We start from the raw sequence: 27896 nt of genomic DNA, 5'->3' as shown, positions 1-27896 counted from the left end.
ATTTTATTCACATACTTTTATATTATGAAATACATGATATTTTGGTATTAACATATTTTATTCACATACTTTTATATTATGAAATACATGATATTTTGGTCAGAACAAAAGTACATATATTAAAATTGTCAGATCAAAATGTTTTCTAATTTCCAGTCTTCAAATTTTTAAATCGCCTTTCGTCTGGTCCGTCGTCCATCCGTCCTTCTCACAGGGACCTGGCACAAAAAATTTTAACCAACAGTATACATATATAATGTTATAGTATCAAGGGAGATTTTGGATGAACACAGTTATGGGTACTGTTTACCACCACAAGCGTAGATTTTGTGATTTTGGCTTGGTTTTTGAGGTACCCATTAGAGCCGAGACGGCATTTCGACCGGACAGGGAAATGTCTACCTAGCATATTTTTCGTAAATTTCCCGATATATCAAGCCATAACTTCGTCAATACTTGGCCAATTTTGTTCATCAAGCACTCAATGGAAAGATAAATTATTTCTCTTTAAGGGAAGATATCCGTCAATGTTGTATAGAACCCATTTATAAAAATAATCACGGTTTTAAACAAGTAGGTCCGTTTTCCTCGACCGCCGAGTTCATACCCTTGATACTATATAATATGTATATGTATACTGTTAGTTTAAAAAAATCGTGCCAGGTCCCTGTGGTCCTTCTGTCCGTCCATTAACAATTCTTGTTACTGCTATTTCTCTGAAGGGATTGTTCTCAAAATTCATATGTAGGTTCCCCTAGGACCCTAGTTATGCATATTGCATTTTGGGAACGATCGCCCAACAACATGGCCAACCGGCAGCCATCTTTGATTTTGATAGCTTAAGTTTGTTACAGCTATTTCTCAGTAAGTACTGAAGCGATATTTTTCAAATTTCATATGCAAGTTCCCCTAGGACCATAGTTGTGCATATTGCATTTTGGGAACGAACAGTGAACAAGATGGCTGACTGGCGGCCATCTTGGATTTTGATATTTAATGTTTGTTACCGGTATTTCTCAGAAAGTGCTGAAGGGATGTTTTTCAAATGTCATATGTACATTCCCCTAGGAGCCTAGTTGTGCATGTTGCATTTTTGACCGATCGGTGAATAAGATGGCGGCCATCTCGGATTTTGATTGTTAAAGTTTGTTACCACTATTTCTCAGAAAGTACTGAAGGGATCTTTCTCAAATGTCATATATAGGTTCCCCTAGGACCCTAGTTGTGCATAATGCATTTTTGGACTGATCGGTCAACAAGATGGCCGCCAGGCAGCCATCTTGGATTTTGATAGTTATCGCTATTTGTCTGCTATTACTGAAGGGATATCTCTCATATTTCATGCGTACTTTCCCTTTGGGCTTTAGTTGTGCATAGTACCTTTGAGACTATTTGGTCAACAAGATGGCCAACCTGTCGCCATCTTGGATTTCACCGCTGATTCTCAGCATGGAAAAGATCCTTCTTTCCATTGTCAGACATAGATCATTCTATGGTGGGCGCCAAGATCCCTCTGGGATCTCTTGTTGAAATATAAATTTGTAATTATTTGTGCCAAATTTGTTTTCTTTGCTTTCCATTAATTAGAAACAACAAGACATTTTCTAAATTTCCTAAATTTTTATCTTTCATTCCTGACACACAAAGTGTAACATATTATGTCATCATAAGATACAGTTTTAGTGCATGACAGGCAATGGCATTTAAAATGTAATAATATAAAATGTATTGATGGTAATATGGATATCATTACATACAGCTGTGCTGTAATATACAAATAAACAATAACATATATCACATCCTTCTAAAACCGTCAATACATTGTCTTGTAAAAATATAAAAAGAAAGATTTAACAGTCCTTTCGTAATAAACTGTACATTAATGAACATTACATCTTATGATATAGTGGGTACAATATACACCTGTACATATATCTTATTTCAAAATCATTCACTCTGATGACATGAATGATTATGATATTAGGGAGTGAGTAAGTTAAATTGTGCATTATAGTTGCAGTAACAAAACAATCACCTACACCAGTATTTCATATTATAATACTATATGTGTACTGTAAATTGTACATGTACTTCCTGTTCTGACTATCCAATAAAAGGATTTTAACCAGATTACAAAAACTGAAAATATTTACTATAACTGATAATATCTTTTATAATAGAAACCACAAAACAAGACAATTTCGTAAAATACATTTCTGACCTGCAGACGAAGGTCAAAATATAGGTCACTCTTTTAATTGATACCCAACATACAACCCATTAACCCAAGTGACCCATATTATGATGTAGCTTGCAGGTGCAAGGGTTACCGTCTTACTTTTTGAAGCGTGGTGTCATTTCATGAGCTTTCATATTTTTTTTATGAAAATTTAAGACATTTCTTCTAAATCTCCCGTCCTTTAAGCAAGTACCTACTAAACGTTGTGAAATTTAATTAACTTTACATTGATGTTTCGTTTGACTCCATAAGACAAGCATTTGTTGAGAAAAATGTTTTTATTCCCTGTTCATAGGCGTCTCGGTTAGTAGTGTAAAGAGACAGTGACAGATCCTTCTCACTTATAAATCCTTCACCCAAGTCTAAAATTGTGGACACATTAAAATTTAGTAGTCGGAGGAGACTGGTAAAACCATCACAAAATCTTGCCAGAAAATGTCCTGTAGACCTTTGGAAACCTAACATTTATCATGGTGAAATATATTTTACTTTGTTATGTACATTGTATAAGATTTTCCTGTGAAAGTTCACCAATATATTATGAGGTCATAAAAGTTGCATAGTAACTTGATGGTAACCATTATTGGTAGTATGTTGTTGTGATTTTTTAATAGCATTTTATCACCAGCAAAATGTGTGTGGTTAACAGAAATCATAACATGGATAATGACTTATCTACTTCTATCACACAATATTGAATTAGTATGAATCTTTAATACACATGAACGACTTTATTAACCAACTCATAATACGGTCATCTTTATGATCATTTCATGACTGATTGATTGTCAGATTGCCAAATCAGTTATTCACATTAAAACTCATGTACATTGTATAGCTGGTTATTATGATGAATTGTAAAGCTCAGTATTTTGATCTTAAAAATCATATTGGTGCTTTAAAGCTCTGCATTCTATTACCAAACTACAAGGGTATTCACTCAATTCTCAATATTTCCCTGATCAATTGTTCACAATTAAAGCAATTACCAGAGACATAACAAAAACATTATTCTCATGAAACCATTCAACTACAATGTATTTAAATGGTATTTATACTTTTTCTCTCCCTATCTCCTAGACATCATATGCATACATTGTATATAAACAAGAAAGAAGTAACATTTTATAATCATAGGCTTTGCCTATTACACAACACAATTTGTATGTTTAATCTAAAAAATAAAATACATATACATTGAAACACACTTATATAAAAGTTTATAATTTCTCATAGTTATGCCAATTATTGCATTCAGAAAGCATTGCATTCCTCGTCACTTCAGCAGTGTATCTCAGAACCAGCACTGATTGCCGACATGTTTCAACTGCTCCTCTTCTCCATGGAGGTGGGCAAGAACTGCTAACTTGGATTTATACTCGTCTATGTTAAGGTAACAACCCTGTTAACAAGTTTTAATTGGAGCGTTTTATTTTTTTAAACCATGAACAAGAGGTCCAGTGGGCCTGTATCCTTCAATGGATATTGTAATAATTATGGCGGAAAACTACAATTCAACGAGAAAAGATTTAAAGGAATTTTCTCTATTAGGGCCAAGCTAAAAATAATATTCCAATACAAGTATCACTTTACAATGGAAAATAATATCTACAATTGAAAAGGTATCCAAAATTGAATGAATGGACCAAACTTGCAAAATATTTCCAAGATATACTTCAAAATTTAGGTCTACCAATACCATGTAGTATGTATCATTTGGAGATAATGTATTCCATTGTTAACTTCTTCAATGGTTTTCACAAAACACTGCTGATTTACATGAGGTATCAGATCCCTCAGTGAAGTACTTATAAGGTTAATTTACCTGGAGCTTGCGTACTCCTCCATTAAGTTGAAAAGATTCCCTGGCATGTAGGATTGTTCTGTTATTAAACGACAAAATCTCTCCAGGGTTCAACCTCAGTTGTATCTACAAATAAGGAAAATCTTACAACTAACAAGTTAAAAACATATTATACAAATTGTAGCCATTCATTATCAAACATTTTATAAGGTTCTTTTTAAAACAATTTATACCAAACATATACATGTTTTGTGGGAGCAATCTACCTTAAACAGAAAGACTCATGTGAACGGTGTCATATTGAAGAATTAGAGGGGACATATTATTGAACTTTTCAAAATAACAAATGGCATTTATGATGAGACATGTGCATAACTAAAATTATGGAAAGAAGAGGCGACTACATAAAGAAGCAGAGGAAACGTAACCATGATCTTCCCACAGCAATCGACGACACTAACACTGCTACTGTTTGACAATAAGAACAGTAGAGGTGTGAAATAGTCAACCTGAAGATTCAGTATAAACACCCAATACTATCATTTAAACAAGAGCTGTTGGAAAACAGCAAAGCTCGCCTATTCAGAAGAAGTTGATGTTCAAGTATTTACTATTTAAAAATATCAAGCAGTGCCCTCAGTCTATATTATTTTGCCAAATTTAACATGGAAATATGACAAATTAACAGACTCAAAAAACCCCTAAAGGGCCCTAAATTGGTTGCATTATCACGTTCAGCATCCATACATATTAGGAAAATAAAATCGTAAACATTTATGATGACTTAAGCTTAAACAATAGACAAAATAGAAACTTGCTCAAAAACTTTAACATGGAAATATGACAAATTAACAGACTCAAAAAACCCCTAAAGGGCCCTAAATTGGTTGCATTATCATGTTCAGCATCCATACACATTAGGAAAATAAAATCGTAAACATTTATGATGACTTAAGCTTAAACAATTGACGAAACAGAAACTTGCTCAAAAAATTTTAACGTGAAATGGGACGCCAACGCCGACGCCGGGGTGATAACATTAGCTTCCCCTATTCTTCGCATAGGCGAGCTAAAAATAGACTTGATAAAGTTTGGAAAAATCAGATAGTATATAACTACAAGAGATCTTAGCGGGATCTTGGCGCCCACCAAAGAATGATCTATGTCTGACAATGGAAAGAGGGATCTTTTCTCTGCTTTTCAAACTTTTTTCAAACATACTACATATGAAATTTGAGACAGATCCCTTCAGTACTTTCTGAGAAATGGCAGCTATCTTGTTGACCGATCTGTCCATAAAGACAATATGCACAACTAGGGCCCTATGGGAACCTATATGTATATGAAATTTTGAGATAGATCCCTCCAGTACTTTCTGAGAAATAGCAATAACAAACTTTAATTTTCAAATCCAAGATGGCTGCCTGGCAGACATCTTGTTGACCGATCTGTCCAAAAAGGCAATACGCACAAGTAGGGCCCAAGAGGAACTTATATATGAAATTAGAGATACCGTATTCAACCCAATAAGCGCCCAGGGCGCTTAAAAAATGATAAAAATGAAAAGGTGCTTATAATTCAAAATTATTGCAAATCTATACCCTTTTATTTAGTTTTGGTCTTTATTTATGCTTGGGAAATTAAAATTGAGGCCTCAAAAAGGGGAGGGGCGCTTTTAGGGACATGGGCGCTTATTTTGTCGAATACGGTAGATCCCTTCAGTACTATCTGAGAAATAGCAATAATAAACTTTAACTATCAGAATTCAAGATGGCTGCCTGACGGCCATCTTGTTGACCAATCGGTCCCAAAAGACAATATGCACAACTAGGGCCCTAGTGGAACCTACATATGAAATCTTAAAATGATCCATTCAGTGCTTTCTGAGAAATAGCAATAAGAAACTTTAATTATCAAAATCAAAGATGGCTGCCTGGCGGCCATCTTGTTGACCGATTGGTCCCAAAATGTAATATGCACAACTAGGGCCCTAGGGAAACCCTACATATGAAATTTGAGAATTATCCATTCAGTACGTTCTGAGAAAATTGTCATAACAAGCTTTAACTATCAAAATCAAAGATGGCTGCCTGGCTGCCTGCCACGGACCACGGACGAAAGGCGATTTGAATAGCCCACCATCTGATGATGGTGGGCTAATAAGGCAACCATACTGAGATATGAACTTTAATCATTTAATTGTTAATTCATTGAGTTTGGTGAAGAGGAACTATTAGGTCCTGCACTGGAAATTCTGTATCTACAGCTGTACTACCCTTCAATTGCTCATGTTGGCCCAAATGAAAGTGTAAATTAGGGTCGGACTCTTCGGGAGATAATAATAGCAGTGGGATACTGACCTAAGTGACCCCTTTAGACATTAACACCTTTTATTAGGAAAGGTTACAAAAGGAAACCTACCTCCAGATCAAAGACAAGGTCTATATAATATTGTATACATACTTACTTTGTTCTTGTCATTCTTTATAGCCTGAGAAAACTTGTGATATGCTCTGTAATATGGCTCCACATCATCCTGAGAATCAAAATGGCCAATAGAACCTTAGTTATTTTAAATAACTGACAAAAGCGATTATGTAATTTCAACAACTTTGATTACATGCACAGTATATGATAATGGAGTCCTTTAACCATTGCTGTTTATGATCCATTTTTTCTGGCTTAAGCCACTTTATCACTGCCCTTTATAAAACAGATTTCATGTAGCAGACTGATAAGATGATTTAAGATCTTGTCAAAGTGATATGGTTTACAACATACTTACATAGTGTACAGATAGAGGACCTTCAAATTGTGGAGACCAGATCACATTAACTATCTAAAATAAAGAAATACAACTTCATCATCATTTAATTCATCATTTGTTTTCTTCCTCAACACTTTAAGTAATGCATGCATGATAAACACAGAAAGATTTCCAAGTTATGATTTGAACTGTTAATTAAGATCTTGAGAAAAAGTACTCAAGTATTCATATTGGAACTATAATTGTGTGCAATAATACTGCATTTTTTCATAATTTTGGACCATTATTTCATCAGAGAAAATCATGTCGTAAAACACACTGAAGCAAAAGCAATGAGAACATTTTGAATGCCTGTGACGACAGCGACACCAATTCATTACCTCCTTCCTATGATTAAGGTTGATGTGGGGTCGTTGATACTTCATCATTACAGGTTCAGCACGAGCGAAGTGAATTTTCTGAAACGTGGCTGGAACTTTAGTAAGTATATCAAAGTCTGCAGGATGCTGTTGTCTGAAGCGCTCGGCAACAGCTAAAACATTAAGCATGTAATTCTCACCCCCAACTACACAATCGTCGAACCTGTAATCATAGTAAATATATGATTTCAAAATTAGACATAGAACAATATTACATATGATTGATGAAACAGGTCCTACAAAATGCTGGAAACCCTGTTGATGCTGTAGATATTTGACCCCACCCCTCAGGCTCCCAAGGGTTAGCCCAACAATTTGTACATTTTTGAATCTCCAACCCATAAGGATGCTATATACAAAATACGAACAATACCCATTCATAATTTTCAGAGAAGATGTTAAAAGCAATTTGACCCAAGGGACACTTTTTGACCCTGCCCCTCAGGGCTCCCCAGGAACAGCCCAACTATTTGTTTGGACCAGGTGAGCTAATAACTATTTAGCAAAAACGCCCAATCCTAAAGCATATTCAACTTTTATTGTAAAATGATACCTTGTATTACAGTACAAACCAACTTTATACATTGAATCACAACCTTATACATTGTATTCCTCAGGAACAGCCCAACTATTTGTTTGGACCAGGTGAGCTAATAACTATTTAGCAAAAACGCCCAATCCTAAAGCATATTCAACTTTTATTGTAAAATGATACCTTGTATTACAGTACAAACCAACTTTATACATTGAATCACAACCTTATACATTGTATAACAGCATACCAGCCTGATACATTGTATTACAACCTTATACATTGCATTACAGTAAATCAACTTTATACACTGCATTACAGTAAATCAACTTTATACACTGCATTACAGTAAATCAACTTTATACACTGCATTACAGTAAATCAACTTTATACATTGTATTACAGTATACCAATCTTATACATTGTATTACAGTATACCAACTTCATACATTGTATTACAGTATACCAATCTTATACATTGCATTACAGTAAACATACCTTATACATTGTATTACAGTATACCAACCTTATACATTGTATTACAGTATACCAACCTTATACATTGTATTACAGTATACCAACCTTATACATTATTTTACAGTATACCAACCTTATACATTGTATAACAGCATACCAGCCTGATACGGTACATTGTATTACAGTGCACCAACCTTATATATTGTATTACAGTGTACCAGCCTTATACATTATATTATAGTATTATACCAACATTATACATTGTATTACATTACGTACAGTATACCAACCTTATACATTGTATAATAGGATCCCAACTTTATACATCGCATTACGGTATACCAACCTTATACAGTGAAGGAACTGTAGTCCAGGAGGAGATTCATAGTACACTAAATCCATGTGGTAGTCTAACTTCACTGATGTGTAAGCCACATTGATGGGGTTAGGGGTGCTCTCAACTCCAAATAACTAATAAAGACCCCAAAACAGTCATTGTTGTACATGCCAGTTAAAGAAAGTAGTGACAGTTTATAACCATCATGCAATAAATTATTTTGAATAATTGACAGCCTGTATATGCTTATTTTGATATTTAGTGATTTTTTTTTAAAATTGATTCCATGCTTGTTGAATAAACTTGTTTCTAATTTAAGAGCACTAGATATCAATGAAATTCTGTTATGTACAGCATTTTCCACTCCAAGAATATTATACAGCTCATTTCTCAAGTTTAGGAGAAGACATATGCTTTGCTTGATGTTTTATCCTCTTGTACTTTTAAATATAAATTTTGTTCAATAAAATTACTTGTTGTTAATATGGTAAAATGATAAAGTTTCATCTGAACTGACAATTGCTTGTCAGATTGTCTACGCCTGGTGCCAAGGTCAGTGGAAACTAAGACTTTACAAGATATCTACCTGCCACATTGTTCAAGTCTTGTCATAAGAATAAAGTAAACTTAGACTACACTGCATGATACTTTCACATGACTGAAACATGTAATAAGTAACACCTACCTTTCCATAGATGGTTGTCTGGACTGGGGCTACCCTCTCAACCAGCTGTAGGAAGACAAACATTCAAACTGTCAATGCCATTGCTTGAAACAATAGCAATTAACTACCAACAGGAAAGTTTGTATTGAAGTTGTTGGTCTCTCCATAGACAGTTAACTGAGAATCAATTGATTTCTTTTTCTTTTATTTTAAAGTTTGGAGAAATTCTAAAAGTTCTTAAAACGCTGATAAAGAAAATCCTACACAGCAAGCCTACACCACAATCCTCCTTTCATGGGTAGGAATATACTCATAGTCAATTTTTTTGACAGGGTAATCAATAAACCATTTTTATATTCACTGTTAAACAGCTACCAAGAAACCACAAAAGTGTCTACAAAATGAAAATTTCATCTTATACTGTATATGGTTGGAATTAGTTTTTGTTTGGAAAATAATGCCATACCTGTTGATTTATTCTTGAAATTATTACTTTTACAAATGGTTCAACTGGTTGTTCCACATACACCTAAAGGCCCTTGGTCATATACAATATCAGTATGAACAATTTTCAGTTTAAAATTATCAGTATGAACAATTTTCAGTGTAAAATTTCTCTCACATACCTGTTCTATCTCTTAATGTTTTTTGTAAATCTATTAAATGTGCTAACCTCCATCAAAGTGGTCATTTCTGTTGGTGCCCCTTTGACCAGACACATGCCGTCTTGGTTGATATGTTGTAACCACCTACAACAAAAACAACAGATTTATTGATGACCTCAGAATAATAGTTATGTGTAAAGTAATGATTTACAGGAATCAGTGAATCATGAAATTTGACCTCCCCGAATATGTCCAATAGAAGAAACCATGAAATATTGACCCCGCAAATTTAAAGCGCTATAAAGTAGCCCTTGACAGTGTAACCTACCTGAGGAGCCCTTTGTCCCCACTGATCACCTCCTCGTAACTTATACTTGGCAATCGACTCTCCTACAAAAGTATTACATAAGATAGAAGATCTGCAATCTTAACAGCATGTGTCTATACTGTTGTGCTTTAAAATGTTTAGGCTTTACAACAAGAGGAATATATCACTGAAGTCATTTCGCATGAAAAGAATATCATGAAGATAGGACACATGAATTATGAAACTAAAATGCATTTAACTGACCTGGTCGCGAGACACCAGTTCCCGAGCTTCATGGTAACTGTGCTTTTGTAGGAAGTCCAATCTAACATGTCCTTGATGTTGGCTGTCGGCCCATTTGATGTGTAACTCTGTTCTGTCTTCTGAATATAAAGCATAATATCATTATATCTAATTATCAATGTGATTTGTTTGTTTGTTTGTTTGATTGTTTGTTTGATTAATTAGCATCCTATTAACAGCCAGGGTCATGTAAGGACGGCTTCCCATGTATGCGGTGTGTAGCATGTGTGTAGTGCAAGGTGCATGTTTTGGGAGACTGCGGTATGTTTGTGTTATGTCTTCCTGTATAGTGGAACTGTTGCCGTTTTTATAGTGCTATATCACTGAAGCATGCAGCCGAAGACACCAAGCAACACATCCCATCCGGTCACATTATACTGACAACGGACAAACCAGTCGTCCTACTCCTGGTATGCTGAGCCCTAAGCAGAAGCATAAACTACCACTTTTATAGACTTTGGTGTGAAAATCATTGTAAACCAGTGTATGTATATGGTAATAAGGAAATTTGTGGAATTCATATCCCAACTTTAAAAACAAATTATATGATGAGGCGTGAACGAGAGGCAGACAAATTATCTATGTTTCATGAAATGATCAACAGTGCCGAAATTATTATCTAATACTGACTTTGACTTTCCTTTCAAAGACAACTTGTACATTTTTACATCTTTGTGTATTCATGCTGCCTGGTCATTTGTCTAATGAAGCTGACAATAAACACATTATACTTGTGATTGAAAAGTCACACATTAATATTTATTGTTTTTGTACCAAAAGTTATCACATAACCCATGCTTTCCAACCTGAAAAAATGTTTAGAAATATCTCTGTTTCAATACAATCTCAGAAAAATGAGGTCTTGTTTTTCTCTTACAATAAAATGGAAACCCACCGTTCATATAAGCTGTTTCTATAGTTGTGTCTGAGTTGATGTGACAGGACTCTAGCAAGCGTTGACCAGAATGAGGCTGGATACAGTCTGAACATTGGCAGTTATACCGTAACCACACTGCATGGAATCTGCAATGTTAAAATCATATTTACAGACAAAACTAGAACACTGACACGTCAGAAAGGGCCCCGCTATGTGTCTGACGTGCTTAAGTGGAAAAGTAGTATTTTGACAACGAATTCTTCCGTGTTAGCTATATGTTGCTAATAAATAATTAATGTCAACATTAATTGGGAAACCGATGATGGTACATTATTATAATTCTTTGGAAAAAGTCTTCCAAGTATTTAACTTGAATCCTGATTCCAAGCTAACATTACATTAAGAGCATACAATTAACTCAAATAAATTTGACCTTGACCTTTGACTTAGTAACCTTAGCCCATGACCTTACCTTTGGACAGTCAACTCCTTGTTTAATTCTGAACAACTTTGCATCATAATGTTATAACAAAATGTTTATCAGTTAAGAGCAATAACATTGTGATTTTTTTAAATGTTAAAATCCAAGATGGCCGATTTTTAAATTTAATTTCAGCCTGAAAAATTACCAAGCAGATCTAGGATGGATGGGGAATCATCATGTAAAATATGGGGAAAATACTCCACTCCCTTCCATCATTAATGTGCAAAAGAAAAAAAACGGCCAGACGGACGGACGGACGGACGGACGGACGGACAACCTGATTACTATAGGGCACCCGCATCTCGATGCGGGGCCCTAATTATAATGATCTATTGTTTTTTTTCCCATACTCAGGACAATTAAGGGAGTTGTAATCTAACTGTTATCAGTAGTTTAGTTGAGCATGGATATATACCAGTTCAAAATTTATTTATTTCTGTAGGTAGATAATAGTAAAAAAGAAAAAAAAGAGTTGCCTATTTGTTGCTGAGCACTTCTGTGAGTGCTCTCACATCTTCAACATATGTTTCAAATGAACATATGTCCAAAAGTTTAATCACAATTGTCCATTTTCCAATTTACTAGAAGACAGATAGTATGATTCTTCAGGTGAAAGAAAATAGCACAGAAATCTTTTGCTTTTTTTAAAGAGGTCAAAATATAAATCATACAAAAAGAATCAATTTTCAAAAGTAATGAATATGTTACAAGTTGATTAAATATTTACTTTTGTAATCTACCTTAATTCCCTGCTGTCCAACCCCTGAAAGACAACCTCACGTCCGTTGTTATCAAGGAATATTTCTGTCTGTGAATCTGCAAATTCTGCTGGTGAAGATCCCACTGATGGGCGCTACATAAACGATAAACAAAACAAAATCATGAATAAACAAGCAAACTTCCCACAAGTCTTGTATTGCTCGCCAGGACATTTCAGCAATTGTGCGCTATAGAATCACTCCCAACTTTGCTAGTGAAGGGTATTCATTGGGGAGAGTATTGTCTTGGCTTGCAAAGTTGGGATCACCTATGTAATCTGAACTAACACCTTTCATCCAATGATTTGTACTCTGAGAAAAAAAATCTTTAAAAATATCCAAGGAAAATATCTGTAACAACAAGGTGTCCCTAAAGGAAGTACTTACAGATGCCAAAAAAAAGATGGGCATCTGATTTTATTTTCATTTTCAGGCAATAAGACTAAAATAATAAAGCTACAAAGGAATAAGGAAATTTTGTATTCTAAGCATGTTGGGTCTTCCACTTTGCCTCTGAACTATTGTTTAGACATATACTCGACTTGGCATTAAGGATCAGTAGGCCACCAACTGATGATTTTTTTGGTGCTACCATTACTGGGAGTTAAAAACGAGGTCTCACCATTGTGGCAACATTCCTTGTAGCAACATGATCAGCTTTGTTCACTTTCCATCTTTGTAACTTTAACTGTGGTGACAGTGAGGCTGAAAAAAACAAATATTCATAAATATAAAAGTATGTTATCAAGGTATTTATTTTACTTGATGCATGCTGATGCTGGTGAAATTTGAATATTCAATAGATCGAAAAATTACCTAATGAAAAAAGTGAAAGCAAAAAAAAATAATTACATTTTGACACTGTATATATTTGTGTCAATGCTTTTCATCCAACTTACTGATTTTTTAAAGTTTATCATACCTATGCCCCTACATGCCACTTTGTGACCTTGAGTGACCTTTGACCCCCATGGTTCTAGTCGTGACGATGAGCAGATTGTATTAAGGCATCTGTTCAATAGCCGAGGACAGCAAGTCTTGCAAGTCAAAGCCATGCTGTGTGACCTGTAAAATATAAATGTTACTGTGTGTGTTATATGTTCTTCCATGACGGGGCTGATTAAATCTGGTGCATTGACCATTGTGGTACCATAGTGATCTAATGAAGTGTTCTACCTTTTATCATTATCCATCCATCTCAAGGTCATGAATTCCAGGTGTAATGTATCTGTTACCTAATGTAGATACTGCTGCATGCACCATTAGGTGAATGGTTACATTTATTATGGCCTTCAAGCCAGTGATTTACAGAACTTACCAACACCATTCTTGATTTTCCTGTGGGACTCACCTAAATTTTGTGAACACTTTGTATCCCTTTGAACCGGAACTCATCAAAATCTTTAAATAATTCTAATAGTGATCTGGACTCAACATAGCATGATATTAAACATATCAAATTACTTACCCTGTCAGTAGGGTGATAGAATTGTACCTGCTGCCGTTATTGCATGATTGTAAAAGGCGACTAAATTTAAGATCTAAATCTATTCTAGCTCTTCCTTACTAACTTTCTTCTTCCTAACACCTCCCTTGACACCTTCACACTTTTGGCCTTTGGTTGAGCTCCCTCCCCTGTGAAGTAGGCTATGGGTTCTGTCCCCTGGCTGAGACACATACACATAGTATAAAATTTGTAGTTTTGCTCCTGCTCAGCAATAAGCATTAAGGGAGTGGAACAACTGGGTCACCCGTTGTCAGTATAATGTGACTTGGTGGGGTGTGTTGCTTGGTGTCTTTGGTGGCATGCTTCAGAGATAAAGCACTGTAATAAGGGCAAGAATTTCATTAGACAAGAAGGCACAACATGAATATACTGCAGTCTCCCAAAACATGTACAATGCACTTCATACATGCAACACACTGCACACATGGAAGCCGTCTTTACAAATATGATCCTGGCTGTTAATAGGACATTAATTTAATCAAACAAACCAAAACAAGTGACATTAAAGAAAAAAGTTAGCATTGCCGTATATTACCTGACAGGCATCCTAGATATTCCAGGGGTTCTGATCACTTACGATCTATACACATCCTGGACTATCTCATAGTAAAACTGTAGGCAACAGAGTAGAACAGGTAATTGAGTCCTTTGAAGTACATCAAAAGAGCCGCATAACCGTACACTATGTGGCTTTGATGTTGGCATCCCTCTCTCTGTAATCTTCAAAGGAAATCTTTCTTGGCCTGTCAAATGTTTACTGCTGAGCTGCCTTCAATTTTACTAGGAGAAAGTATAGGGGTGTAGAGATCGTAAGTGATTGAAAACCCTGGAGTATAGAGGATGCCTGACAGGTATAAGGTGGTGTAGTGGTTAAGCCATATGGATGTGAAAATTTCAGTGGTCACCTGCCCGATCATGTGGGTTTTCTCCAAGCACTCAGGTTTCCTCACACTCAGAGCCCCTTTCACACTCACTGTACATCGCAATATATCTGGGCCATCAGATGTGATTGGCTCAAGTTTACCACAATTCATACACAAACAAGTCATTGTCAACACCTAATCAGAACAGACAACAGAACTAGACATGCACACCCACATACAACCAATGCACATCTACCAAGGACGCGTACAAGTACTCTTTTTTTTCTGCACATAATTCCACAATGGAATCTCCTAGTGGGACCAGCAATACTTTACAAAGCACAACACTAAACTTCAAGGCACATATCCCATATACAGTTGACATCCTTGGAGGTCTTTATAACCAGTTAACACATGTGCTTAGCCATATGCATCCTTAAGAAATAAACACTGTTCGTATCACATTATGTAATTGTGTTCGTTTTGTATATCTTGATAAAGGGGCAGATCGCCTGGAAAATTTGACAATTTTTTTTTTTTTTTGTCCACACGGTTGGAATTACTTCCTTGTCCTATAAAAAATAAACAAATACATGTATATATATACCAGTAGCTCTGTCAATATTGAATAACCCCTCTCATGCCCCTGTACTCCACTCACTAAAAAGCCACATATATAATAATCGGGTCCAAGTCCGAGCATGGCCAAAACCATAAGAAGAGGAATACCTACTTACCAAGGTATTTTGCATCAAGAAAGGGTGACTTTTTGAGTGCATTTGAGACCGAATAAAGATTCTTTCCCATTAAAAAATATTACTGTATTTTCCTACTTTGGTTTTAATATTTTCCCAAATTAAGAAATAAGTATTTAAGATATACATATGTATTGCACATATCTTATAATTTCATGGAAGAAAATAGCCTTTTCCCAATATGAAAGGTACAGACCTCTGAAATTATCAAGTGTGAAAATCACAGAGTAAATTTAGTTTTTATTATCTCAGAGAAATTAACTAATACAGGCGATAAACTGTTTAGGTTTATATCCACACAGTGTATTTTTAACAATCTTAACTGATCAACCTCACTGGTTACAGCAGCTGCAATATACCGGTATTATAGCTCTAACGACTCCAAAGATGAATACTACATGATGTCATCTTTGAATAATACAGTAAGCCAGGTACATTATACGTGGAGCTACATAAAAGCGCAGCGTGGAGGGAGGTGGGATACTAGCAACAGCAGCAGCAAACTGGGAGATGAGGGCCGACATCCACCAATGCATGGGATTTCCAGAGGAAGTCGTGCCAACACCCCTTCGCCAAGACATTGTGTTGTGGTCCCGAAACTCCAAGCAGGTCCTTATGGTGGAACTCACAGTACAATGGGAGGACAGGATTGAAGAGGCACACGAGAGGAAGAGGCTGAAGTACCAGCAACTCGTGGAGGATTGCCAGGAAAAAGGTTGAAGGACATGGTACCTTCCATTGGAGGTTGGATGTCGAGAGTTCCCCGGCCAGTAACAGTGGAGAACTCAGAGATTGTTGGGCGTCGAGGGAGCAGAAAAGAAGAAGTTGGTTGGTAGGAGCAGTGAGCAGACAGGCAGAGGCGGCATCAGGCTGGATTTGGAGGAAGAGGGACGAGAAATGGAGTGGTCACCAGCAACAGTGCTAGACACACCCGGTGATGAGTCGGAGGACATCACTACACAGACGTGATGCAGCAGGCAGAATTAAGCTGTAGCAACAACCAGACAGCATGCTGCAGTGACATCGAGGCAGCAGCAAGAGCCGGTCAGTTCCAGGCTGGGATTGATCACCCAAGTCAGCGCACCTCTAGAGGACGTCGTGGATTAAGCGCCAAAACGTCTGAGGAAAGAGGACCATCCACCCGATGATGGAATTAGCCAGCATTGGAAGATTCCAATGTATTCAAGGTATTTGTTCCACCTTATTGTTTGTCAAGCTTTTATAGTACACGTTTGCATAGTAAAACCCTACTGGTCTATTACATTTCTGGAGTACTTACTAAATTAGAGTAAAGCTTTTATCTACAAGAAAATCGAGACAGCTGCCCTTTCCAATTGTCATCTTTTAACTGCATGAACATTTGCTACCTAAATAATTTCGATTTGGGTCACAGCATATCAAATAAAGATTAAATGTAATGATAATTAATGCAACCTCTCTCTTTATGCAGTACTGTTTCAACTATTTATTCGTCATATATGATAATTAATTAAAATTAATTAATAATTTATTAGTGTTGTATTGATGATCGGCAATAATCGATTAACTACTAGATGATCCTCAACCGATCCGATAATCGATTAAAAATTTTATAATCGATTAATTGGGTAAATATTGGAACTTATTGTGATTTTAACAATTTTCCAATAAAAACACAAATTACAGTGTGAATGCCTCCATACATTTCTCCATTACAATAACTTTCACCTTTTATAGTAAAAAAAAATGTAAGAAAAACATTCAACATTCTCTTCACTGCTTACAATGAAGACAAAAGTAGCCATAAATTGGCAATTTGACTACAATAATGAACCAATCATTTTGTGCGATTATCAGATCAGATGGGTCATCTGATTTGAACTGATGATCGATTGTCATTTTTAGCCGATTATACAACACTATAATTTATAGACTTTAAGCATGCTACAAACCTTTACAGATGCAGATCTCTGGTCAAATATCTCTATCAGGGAAAAAACAAGTCTTATGCAATGGCAAGATAAACACGGACTTTGATCTACTGAAGCATGCAGTTCAACATGTGTAAAGGAGTGGCAGGTGTGTTTTGGATATAGTGTTAAATACAGTCTCTGTTTGGCTCAGTCAGTTGAGCTGTAGTTTTTCACAACGAAGACCCAGGTTCGATTCCTGATTGGGCACTTGACACAAATTATCCAGTGTATTTTTCCCTGTTCTTCTACACAATGTTTCTGAATGAAGTAAGTGTGTTAAAATGATATAAATAACATCCATAAAAATGGACATTTTAACACTTATAAATCTACATGTAGGCCCTATATTAATCTACATGTAGGCCTATACTAGTCAAGACATTGTAGAAAATGTAGTCCAATGCTAGCATGGGTCAGTGAGCACAGGTACCTCCTTCTGGTTTTGGAAAAAATAATAGACTATCCCAACTATAGGCTCAGTGATAAATCTACGTGCGCATCCCGAGTCCTGGACTCGCAGAAAATGATTTCCGCCGCGACACTAAACACAAGGTGGCGCGCGTGTACTAGGGGGTGAAACCGGATACGTTGTTACTGACGCTGATCGGCAAGATGGCGGACGACAGTGTTTATCACTGGCCGGTTCATAAGCTTAAAGCTGAATTGAGGAAAAGGAACGCTGTGACACATGGCAGAAAGGCGGATCTGGTTGAGAGGTAAACAAATGAATATTTTTTACTGAATATAATCTCTTGATTAGCTGTACCATCGCTACAAAATGTTTGCATCCCTGCGGCATCGATATCTTAAAGCTGTACAGTGTACTGCAGTACGTAAGTGACAACATTATCTAGAAACAAACACGCACATTCATTGACGTTAGCCCACGGGTACATGGCTCATTTTTTAAATTACGTGTTCTAGTTCATATATTATGTACTAGAACATGTCATTAAAAAACCGAGTCAGGTACCTGTGCTTTCAGTGCTACTGTACTGTACAGTTGACGTCTACATATATGTAATACACATGTAATATCCGGGGAGTTCTGATGTTATTACTGATATGTTTGTTAGATAATTGGATCGTCAAATGATTCAGACTAGACTACATGGATATCAAAATGGTACAATTTATAATTTCATCAATTTTTTTTTAATTTTGCCTTAATTACAGATTAAAAGCATATGACAGAAATAGAAATTTTAAGCCTTCTACAATAGATTTGCCAGATGTCTTAGATGTGTTTTGGCCTGTAGTAGGCTTCCAGCAACTAATTCCACAACACAAGATAATACTACCAAAACTAACAAGGCTGCAGATCGAGGAGTATTTTATATACAGATTGGCAGGTACTTCATCCATATTGAAAAAGATCATTTCTTTTTTTATAACAAGTGTCGGTTGCTCCCTTCACCCCACCGCACTTATCCCATTACTAGTACTCAATAACAACACCTTATTAAATATAATCATGAATACAGAGCAAATAGTGAAAATATGAGATTCATGAAAACAACAGGAGAGCCTGACCTTTGCAAGGAATATATCCATTTTTTTTTCAATTGTAATATGTAATTGTTGAATTTTTCTTCTTTCAAATTGATGCTGCCACTTGTGATGTTTTTGCCTTTAGGTGACAGACAGGCAGCATCTGATGTAAAAGCAATCCAGAAAGGGAAAGATATGTTGGAGGGGGGAAGGATCCTTGCATGCTCTCTATTGAAATATGATGGTCATATTTTCCTTACTGGCATTGTTGGAGCTGCTATGAAAAATAAGGTAATACACATATATGAATCATTTGTTTTTAATAATTTTCATATTGTAATTATGAATTTTTTAAGTGACCAAATAATTCGAAAATAAATGGAATTCATACACTGGTTTGATAAAGTGGTCTTAGACACACCTTATAAATTCCATTGAACTGATTTTCCTCTCAAGTCATTATATTAGTGTAAAACAAACCATACACATACATGTATAATTGTATATTCATGTATCTAATTAGTTTCAATTTACATTTTAAAAGGTATCCTATAATTACAAAATTAGTCTGAATGAGACAACTGGCGACCCTATCAACTCGGCTTGTGAATGTCCAGCTGGCAAGGGGCCACATGGAACCTGCAAGCACATTGCATCGGTGCTGCTTATGCTTGAAGAGTTCATTGAAAAAGGTTCTTTAAGAGTGCAAAAGTCTTGTACAGAAAATCTTCAAAGCTTTCACAAGCCTAAGTCAACATATGATGGCAAGTATATTTGCAAAAATAATTATACAGTGCACATGTATATGCAATTGCATCTGAATAATTAATAATGAATTTAAAATCTGGACACACCTACTATCCATGTAGGATGCAGTAGGTTGTAGCAAATATGGTGTAATTTCTGTTCGTAAATTTACAAATGTTTTTTTTTATAAAAACAGGGCATAATTATTTTATTTTGTTTTTATCATTGATATGGAATTTATAATGATACATTTAAAATGTTTTATTTAGGCAAGCCAGTGCCTGTGGAAGAAATACCAACAAAACGGAAGTTTTGTGATGATGTATTGGAAGATCCTCGTCCTCATAAGTACCGTAATAACCCTGGCTACCCTGACTTTGTCAGAAATATGATGGTGAACCATTGTAACCAGTATTCTCAGGATATGGCGATGAGATTTCTTCATCCATCTGCGGATATACAGGTATTTAATTGGTAGCATTGTAAGTTACTTGTGATTTTCATGAAAAGGAAGATAAACAGAGATGTATTGCAGCAACTCTTTAAATATTACCAAATTTTTGAAATCACAATTCACATGAAGATTATTAAATTCATAAAATGACTTCCTTTTAACAATCATAAATTGTTATGTGTCATACAACAAAAAATCATTGGTTATTTTTTTTTTATTGTTTTACAGACAGCGGCTCTGGATCATGATTATCTGGAACTCCCATTCACCGAATATTTAGTTGACAAAGCAACAAAGGTATTACAATACATGTATATATTGATAGTACATGTATTTTTATTCATTCATACTTATAACTAAAGAATGAAAGGTGCCTGTCTTTCATTTAAGATGGGAAACCATTTTGGCATCTAAAAGGTAGACATAGATAATGTATACTGGTGTAGGGATTTGACCCCATTCACTTTAGATGAAATTCAAGGTCATTCATTTGCTTTAACTCGAAGCCCAGTATCCCAGGTTAAAGCGATATGATGGGACGGACAATATAACAATAAAAATAAACTGTATTAACTTTACATTGATTGCGAAACAAGTTAAGTAACTTATAAATACAAATCACTTTTCAAGGCAAATATGTAAGCAAGAGAGTGGGAGAAAACTGTTGTATGGAGAAAACTCATGTGATTGGGCAGGTGACCCTTGATCTTTTCACGTTCATGTCGGGGATCAAACCCTGGACGACTAGGTGAAAGACGTGTGGAATAACCACTACACCAAAACATATTTTTTTTATTAAAACAACAGATTAAATTTTTTATACCAATACCTAATTCTACTGCAGATTTCAGAAGAAGATGCAAAGAGTTTAGAGAGCCACACAAAATCCCAGGCAAAATGTAAGAAATGGCTGGAGGAGAGAGAGTGGAGGTTGACTGCATCAAGATTTGGGGATATTACACATGCCACATGTAGGAGAAATATGGATAAACTCTGTAAGAGTCTTGTTTCGACTAAGTGTTTCCACAAAAATTCAACAGAACATGGAAAAAATTATGAAGGAAAGGCAGTTGCAATGTTTGAAAAAACTATGAAGTTGTCAGTTAAAAAGGCAGGCCTTTTTGTAAACTCTAGTTTCCCATACCTTGGAGCTTCACCTGATGGAATTATAGATGATAACACCATTTTAGAAGTAAAGTGTCCTTATACAGGACGCTCATCATCTATTGTGCCAGGGAAAATGTTTCCATTTTTAATGTATGATGACAAAAACCAAATGTGTCTAAACATGAAATCAAAATATTATGATCAGATTCAAGGACAGATGCTACTCTCCAAAACAAAGTACTGTTATTTTGTAGTTTACACATTTGTAGATTTGTTTGTTCAGAAGATTGTATTTGATGCTGAGTACAGCGAGTTTAGTCTTTTGCCAAAGTTGGAACTATTTTATAGAAAACATTTCAGACCTTACATTGCTTCCCATATTTGAAAACCAAAGACTTTCAGATAGTTATTAGTGTCTTTTACATTCAAAACATGCTTTGTATGTAAACTACTACAAAATCTAATTTAAAAGTCATTTATACTGTATCATTTATATTAAATTAAAGATGGCTTTATACAGTGGTACAATTAGCTAGTTAGAGCTAGTATGATTATACTTGCAACCATCAACCAATAGTGTTTTATAATTACTAACAAGTTAATTCCTTAGCATAGTCTCATTGAACTTACATTAAGCATATAGTTTCATAAGATCTGTGAATATTTAGTCAAGTTATTGTGTCCACATGGTGCAATAATTTCATTACTATAAAGGGCAATAACTTTCTGAGTTACATTCAAATGATAATTTCAATTATCAATCTATTGTGAGATTTTACTGATGTTCGGCTGCTTTCATTAAGCTCACCATTTTGATCCAAAAATGATAATTATTGCAAAGGGCAATAACTCCATTAGTTATAGTCTAACAATAACATGTTAAATTTTCAAACACATTGCTAATGTTAGTCTGCATACATTTAGTTTCAGTAAACTTGATAAATATTTTTGATATGAAGTATAAGTGATTTAGTAATTGCATTCATTGCAATACAGTATTGTAAAAAAGTGCTATGCATTTTTGTTAACCAAAGGGGCTCTGAAATTAAGCAGTGAAAAACATATATAAATAATGCGTGATGCCAGTTTTAGTTTGCTGGCAGAAAGTGGTAAACCAATAATTTTATATCTTTTGGCAAGACCAATCACCCTTTCTACATGAATTCTTTTAGAAGCAATTCTCCTATCCCTCACTACTTCTTCTGGCTCAAGCTGTGACTTTCCTTTCAGCATGGAGGGGGTATTTACGTGCACATCCTGTGCAGCAAACAGGTCCTGGACCATAATACCCCTATCCGCCATTATGCTGTCTCCTGATTCAAACATTTTATTGTTCGGATCGAGCAATATAGAGCTCTCAATGATCTGTCGATCACTTGCAGATCCTCCAAATGACTGACTTACATATGATACTGCACCACGAGGTGTACACCCTATCATAGTTTTGACAGTATTTTTGTGTTTGTAACTGGACCAAGATAAACTTTGAGCCTGTACATTCGAAGGCTTTTGAATAGGAACCTCTGTAGCATCCAGTATCACTCTAGTACTTTGAAATTTTTTTTTGAAATCAACTGGCATATGCTCAGTAACAGTGTCTCGTGCTGGCCATATAGGTAATTCTTTCAACTGGAAATACATAAAATTAATCCATGTGATAATAACTTTAGAAACAGTTGTTTCACTTATATTGAATTTTTCTGAAAGCTCAAAATCCTCCGATCCTTGGCGCAGTTTAATCATAGTCAAAAAGAACTGATTTTCTGCTGACAGAGATGTACATTTATACGAAAGATCGTTAGCAGCAGGACCCAGACAACGAAAAACAAACATGAAATGATTGAAATCTGAAAACCCAGTCCAATACTGAACTCCTTTTGGATTGTTCATATAGTTTTGTATACTGCAGTCTCCTAAAAAGTTACACTGAGTTCCAGTCGTACTGACACTGGTACCTGTTGCCAAGTCATCACATGGTACTGCTGTAGTTGCCAAGACTTCATCAATGTTCCCTGATGCCACCTCTACCTCCTCTTGTATATCAGTGAAGATAACTCTGTCCAAAATAGTACTGTGCTCTGGGGGGTTGTCTCCCTTGTTTCTCCTTAGTTGACGTTTATCTCTTGGAGAATCAGCTACAGGCCTAGGTGTTGCCCTGAAAGGGAAAACTGAGGGCACTACTCCGTCCTTAAGGCGCCCACGTTCCCCTGAAATATCATGAAACAATTAAACAAAATGCAAACAACAATACCGTCTATTTAAGGAATACTTTTTTTATGTTATGAAGATATGACACAAAGATCTGAGTGTGCTCCTTATAAATCCTGAAACGGTTTATAATGAGAGTACACTCAGATTTTTGTGTTATATTTCCATAACAAATAAAAAATATACTTAAATTTACCCTTATAATTCAATTTATGAAAGATAATCTATTCAAAATTCTGAATCCATTTCGAGACTTTTTTCTATGAAATCATTATGCTGTTTTATCAGCAAATCAGAAGCTATGTTACAAACGGTGATGCCACTTTTTTCCTTTATGGGCAGATAAAGTAATTTTTAATCAAATGAAATTGCTTGTTACAAGCAAATTTGAATTATCATAAGATGATATAACAAATATGTAAACAATACTAAAATTATTAATGAAATTCAATAAAAAATCAGAAATTATATAATTTTCCTTCTTATGACTTTGAGGAAACCATATATTGATAATGATGTCACACAGGTACATACACTTAAAACATTATTGATGTTTTTGTACATGATGATGTGATATAAAATGTTAATGCCACGTCTATTCTGTATATGGCAAATGTAAGGTTTTAAAATTTGAAACAATTAAATATTGCTGGTTTCATTAAGCAATAAAAAGGTTTGTTAAGTGACATATTTTCTATGTCCGATGAAAATGTTGACCATAATTTTCCGTGCTTCCCATATACTATGAATAATATTTCATTCCATAACTTCCGCTTGATGTTGAAATTCAGCTCTTGATTGATTTTTTGTGATATAGAATCTAGTTCTCTTTTGTCATGTACCTGTAATACCTGTTTTGCATGTATGTACAGATTAAGTATATCTTATTTTGACTACCCTGGTATAATAACAGTCAATACATCCATCTCTCTAATCTGACATTTTTATACTTATTCAAATTTTGGTCAACCAGTCTCCTTTTCTTATTTGTTGATGTCTCTGAAAAAAAAGAAAGAAAAACACACAAAGCAACGAGAACAAAAATAACAACATACCATATAACAAAACTTGTTAGTAAGTAAAATTTGAAGAGTGATTTATTCTTTATATTTAACAGATCCATACCATATCTTGCAGTAGATGTGTGTATTATGAAATATGTCATTTCATTACAGTTATCTACATGTACAGTAAGATCCGAGATGTGTGAGACTGAGTGACAATACATTCTTATACATCAATTGATATATAAAATACACTGCAATTGCATTTCAGATATTGGCAATAAGCCTTGTTTCAAACATTAACTTTAATATATACAAATATGTACATTATTGTACATCTTGGACAATATACCTAGTAATGCTAGTATTGTACAGTCATTTCTTACAGTATATATTTTGTGCATTTACAAAATTTGTGTGTATGTATCTGAACCCTCATTTTAATTGAATTGTGTGCCCCGTGGTATAAATAAATTATTCACTTGTCTCCAATCTTGTTGTATTTTTTTTCTTTTCTGTAGTGTATTATAATGTACGGTATATCAGTAGATCCACCTGTATTTTAATTTGCACTAGTTGTTCTACACACAGACAGGTGTACATATATTCAGCCGATATTGTACTTTTTGTATAGTGTGAGTATTGAATTTTTTGTAATGCCAAATGTAACTTTTAAAAAAGAATAGAAAGGTAAAAATATTCTGTGCGTCGTACCTAATAGTGTTTCCTTATAATCGCAAGGAAGAAAATGTGCCCTGCATACGACGTCATCCGGTGAAGGGGACCACAGCCCCTTGGTATCCCGGTCTGCTCTCTTAATAGCGACTCTCCATTTTAGCTGCAAACTTGGATCTCGAGGGAACTTATGTCCTCCGCTTGCTGTACAACTAGGTACACAACAGTATTTAACCATTATAACAATGAGGAAAGTGGATAGAAACAATGACATTGAAATACCTATACCGGAAACGTCCGTGGATGCAAGTCCGGAGACCTTTTCTCGCCTCCGTTTAGAAGAGTTCTACCCCCTAATACAACAGCGCCGCCTGTGGGTCAAAATTTGCGCGGTGGAAACCATTTTATAAGGACCCATGAAATTTCTGGGAATGGGTATCTATAACACTGTTGGACCATTGTTTTCACAAAAACCATGGAAAAAGACCCAAGAAAAATAATCGTAGATTGAACACTGCTTAGGCTATTATATTTTTTTCCAAAACCAGAAGCAGACGAAGCGCCTGTGCTGTGACTTACCAGCGTGCTAAATATCTATATATATAGCACCTGGTCAACAAATCTAAGGCATTTAGACAGAGATATAGTAACACTTCCTGTAACTTACGGTTATTTCAAATATATTCCAAATTTTCTTAAATCAAATGACAATAGTTTAGCATACATACATGAAGACCTACTGCGTCAACGTTGATAGGACCTCTCAACAGAATCAGCCATCTAGACAGGTGTGGCATTTTCATTTGTGACCGTTTTCAAGTGTGACCTGTGGCGCATTGCGCATGCGCGAAGCAAATATAATGGCATAGTTTAATACATGGATTGGCAATGCTCTAGCAGACGAAATTGTGTATTACAATTATGTACTACAACGTCAATATGGGAAATGTGGACATTCTAGTCAATACATGTAATAATACATGGTGTTTACAAAATGTAAGACTTATATTTTCCTAAAAAATGTAACTGATAGCATATAAAACTTTAATACTATAGGCCTACACTCATGTAGTATAATACAATGTGATAATGATATTAAAACACCACATCAGAAAGCCGTTTATGATACAAATTTGGTGATTATCACTTGAATACAGACTCCACCCATTTTCAAATGTGACCCAAACAATATACAGACTCCTCCCGTTTTCAAATGTGACCTCCACAATATACAGACTTCACCCGTTTTCAAGTATGACCGCCACAACATACAGACTCCACCCATTTTCAAATGTGACCTCAACAATATCTAGACTCCTCTCGTTTTCAAATGTGACCTCCACAATATACAGACTTCACCCGTTTTCAAATGTGACCCTAACATTATACAGACTCTACCCGTTTTCAAATGTGACCCTCACAATATACAGACTCCTCCCGTTTTCAAATGTGACCTCCACAATATACAGACTTCACCCGTTTTCAAATGTGACCCTAACATTATACAGACTCTACCCGTTTTCAAATGTGACCCTCACAATATACAGACTCCTCCCGTTTTCAAATGTGACCCTAATAACACATAGATTCCACCCGTTTTTAAATGTGACCCCTACATTATACAGACTCCTCCCGTTTTCAAGTGTGACCTCCACAATTTACAGACTCCACCCGTTTTCAAATGTGACCCTTACAATATACAGACTCCTCCCGTTTTCAGGTGTGACCTCCACAACCTACAGACTCCACCCATTTTCAAGTGTGACCTCCACATTATCCAGACTCTTTCCGTTTTCAAATGTGACCTAACAATATACATACTCCTCCCGTTTTCAAATGTGACCCTTACAATATCAAGACTCCTCCCGTTTTCAAGTGTGACCTCTAAAACATACAGACTCTACCCGTTTTCAAATGTGACCTCCAAAACATACAGACTCAACCCGTTTTCAATTGTGACCTCCACAATGTACAGACTCCACCCGGTTTCAAATGTGACCCTCACAATATACAGACTCCTCTCGTTTTCAAATGTGACCTCCACAATATACAGACTCCTCCCGTTTTCAAATGTGACCTCCACAATATACAGACTCCTCCCGTTTTCAAATGTGACCCTCACAATATACAGACTCCTCCCGTTTTCAAATGTGACCTCCACAATATACAGACTCCTCCCGTTTTCAGGTGTGACCTCCACAACCTACAGACTCCGCCCATTTTCAAGTGTGACCTCAACATTATACAGACTCCTCCCGTTTTCAAATGTGACCCTAACAACATACTGACTTCAACCGTTTTCAAATGTGACCCAAACAATATACAGACTCCATCCGTTTTCAAATGTGACCCTAGCAATGTAAATATTCCTCTCGTTTTCAAGTGTGACTACCAAAATACACAGACTCTTCCCGTTTTCAAGTGTGACCCTTGTAATGTACAGACTCCTCCCGTTTTCAAGTGTGACCCTAGCAATATAAAGTTTCCTCCTGTTTTCATGTGTGACCTCCATAATATGCCATTTTGAAATGGTACCCATTCGATTCCATATTTCCGATAC

At 35.6% G+C, this 27896-nt stretch overlaps 3 protein-coding genes and 1 long non-coding RNA gene across 11 annotated transcripts; 2 read left to right on the top strand and 2 right to left on the bottom strand.

The window, feature by feature from the left end:
- Positions 1-1600: 1600 nt before the first annotated feature.
- Positions 1601-26186, bottom strand: LOC138318571 (gamma-butyrobetaine dioxygenase-like). 7 transcript variants are annotated; one of them, XM_069261063.1, is made up of 15 exons: positions 26065-26186; positions 13496-13638; positions 13196-13278; positions 12556-12668; positions 11350-11477; positions 10416-10534; positions 10173-10234; positions 9913-9988; positions 9261-9305; positions 8585-8709; positions 7191-7392; positions 6829-6882; positions 6511-6579; positions 4065-4169; positions 1601-3641 (listed from the first exon to the last, which is right to left on the bottom strand). In XM_069261063.1, coding segments are annotated over exons 1-15 (1434 nt in total). In that variant the 5' UTR covers positions 26067-26186; the 3' UTR covers positions 1601-3533. The 7 variants fall into 7 exon arrangements, with proteins under 7 accessions (XP_069117164.1, XP_069117167.1, XP_069117168.1 ...); XM_069261066.1 differs by lacking the exon at positions 26065-26186 and adding an exon at positions 17630-17776; XM_069261067.1 differs by lacking the exon at positions 26065-26186 and adding an exon at positions 14986-16297.
- Positions 16750-17957, top strand: LOC138318576 (uncharacterized). Its single transcript, XR_011207888.1, has 2 exons — positions 16750-16885; positions 17638-17957. It is a non-coding gene; the product is annotated as an uncharacterized lncRNA (long non-coding RNA).
- LOC138318572 (uncharacterized) lies at positions 18176-22473 on the top strand. Of its 2 annotated transcripts, XM_069261068.1 has the most exons (7): positions 18176-18366; positions 18827-19002; positions 19287-19432; positions 19686-19905; positions 20158-20351; positions 20571-20639; positions 21187-22473. In XM_069261068.1, the coding sequence occupies exons 1-7, from the start codon at positions 18263-18265 to the stop codon at positions 21832-21834; spliced, it is 1557 nt and encodes a 518-aa protein (XP_069117169.1). In that variant the 5' UTR covers positions 18176-18262; the 3' UTR covers positions 21835-22473. The 2 variants fall into 2 exon arrangements, with proteins under 2 accessions (XP_069117169.1, XP_069117170.1); XM_069261069.1 differs by lacking the exon at positions 18827-19002 and having other exon boundaries at positions 18214-18366.
- On the bottom strand, positions 22461-23669 carry LOC138320149 (uncharacterized; the record flags this gene model as incomplete). Its single annotated transcript, XM_069263202.1, has 1 exon — positions 22461-23669. A coding segment is annotated over one exon (1209 nt), but the record flags the coding sequence as incomplete, so codon positions are not given.
- Positions 26187-27896: the final 1710 nt, after the last annotated feature.

The sequence above is a fragment of the Argopecten irradians genome, chromosome 3 (assembly GCF_041381155.1).
Source record: "Argopecten irradians isolate NY chromosome 3, Ai_NY, whole genome shotgun sequence".
Taxonomy (NCBI): domain Eukaryota; kingdom Metazoa; phylum Mollusca; class Bivalvia; order Pectinida; family Pectinidae; genus Argopecten; species Argopecten irradians.
Note: the sequence above shows the minus strand (reverse complement) of the source record. Positions and strands in the feature narration are given on the sequence as shown.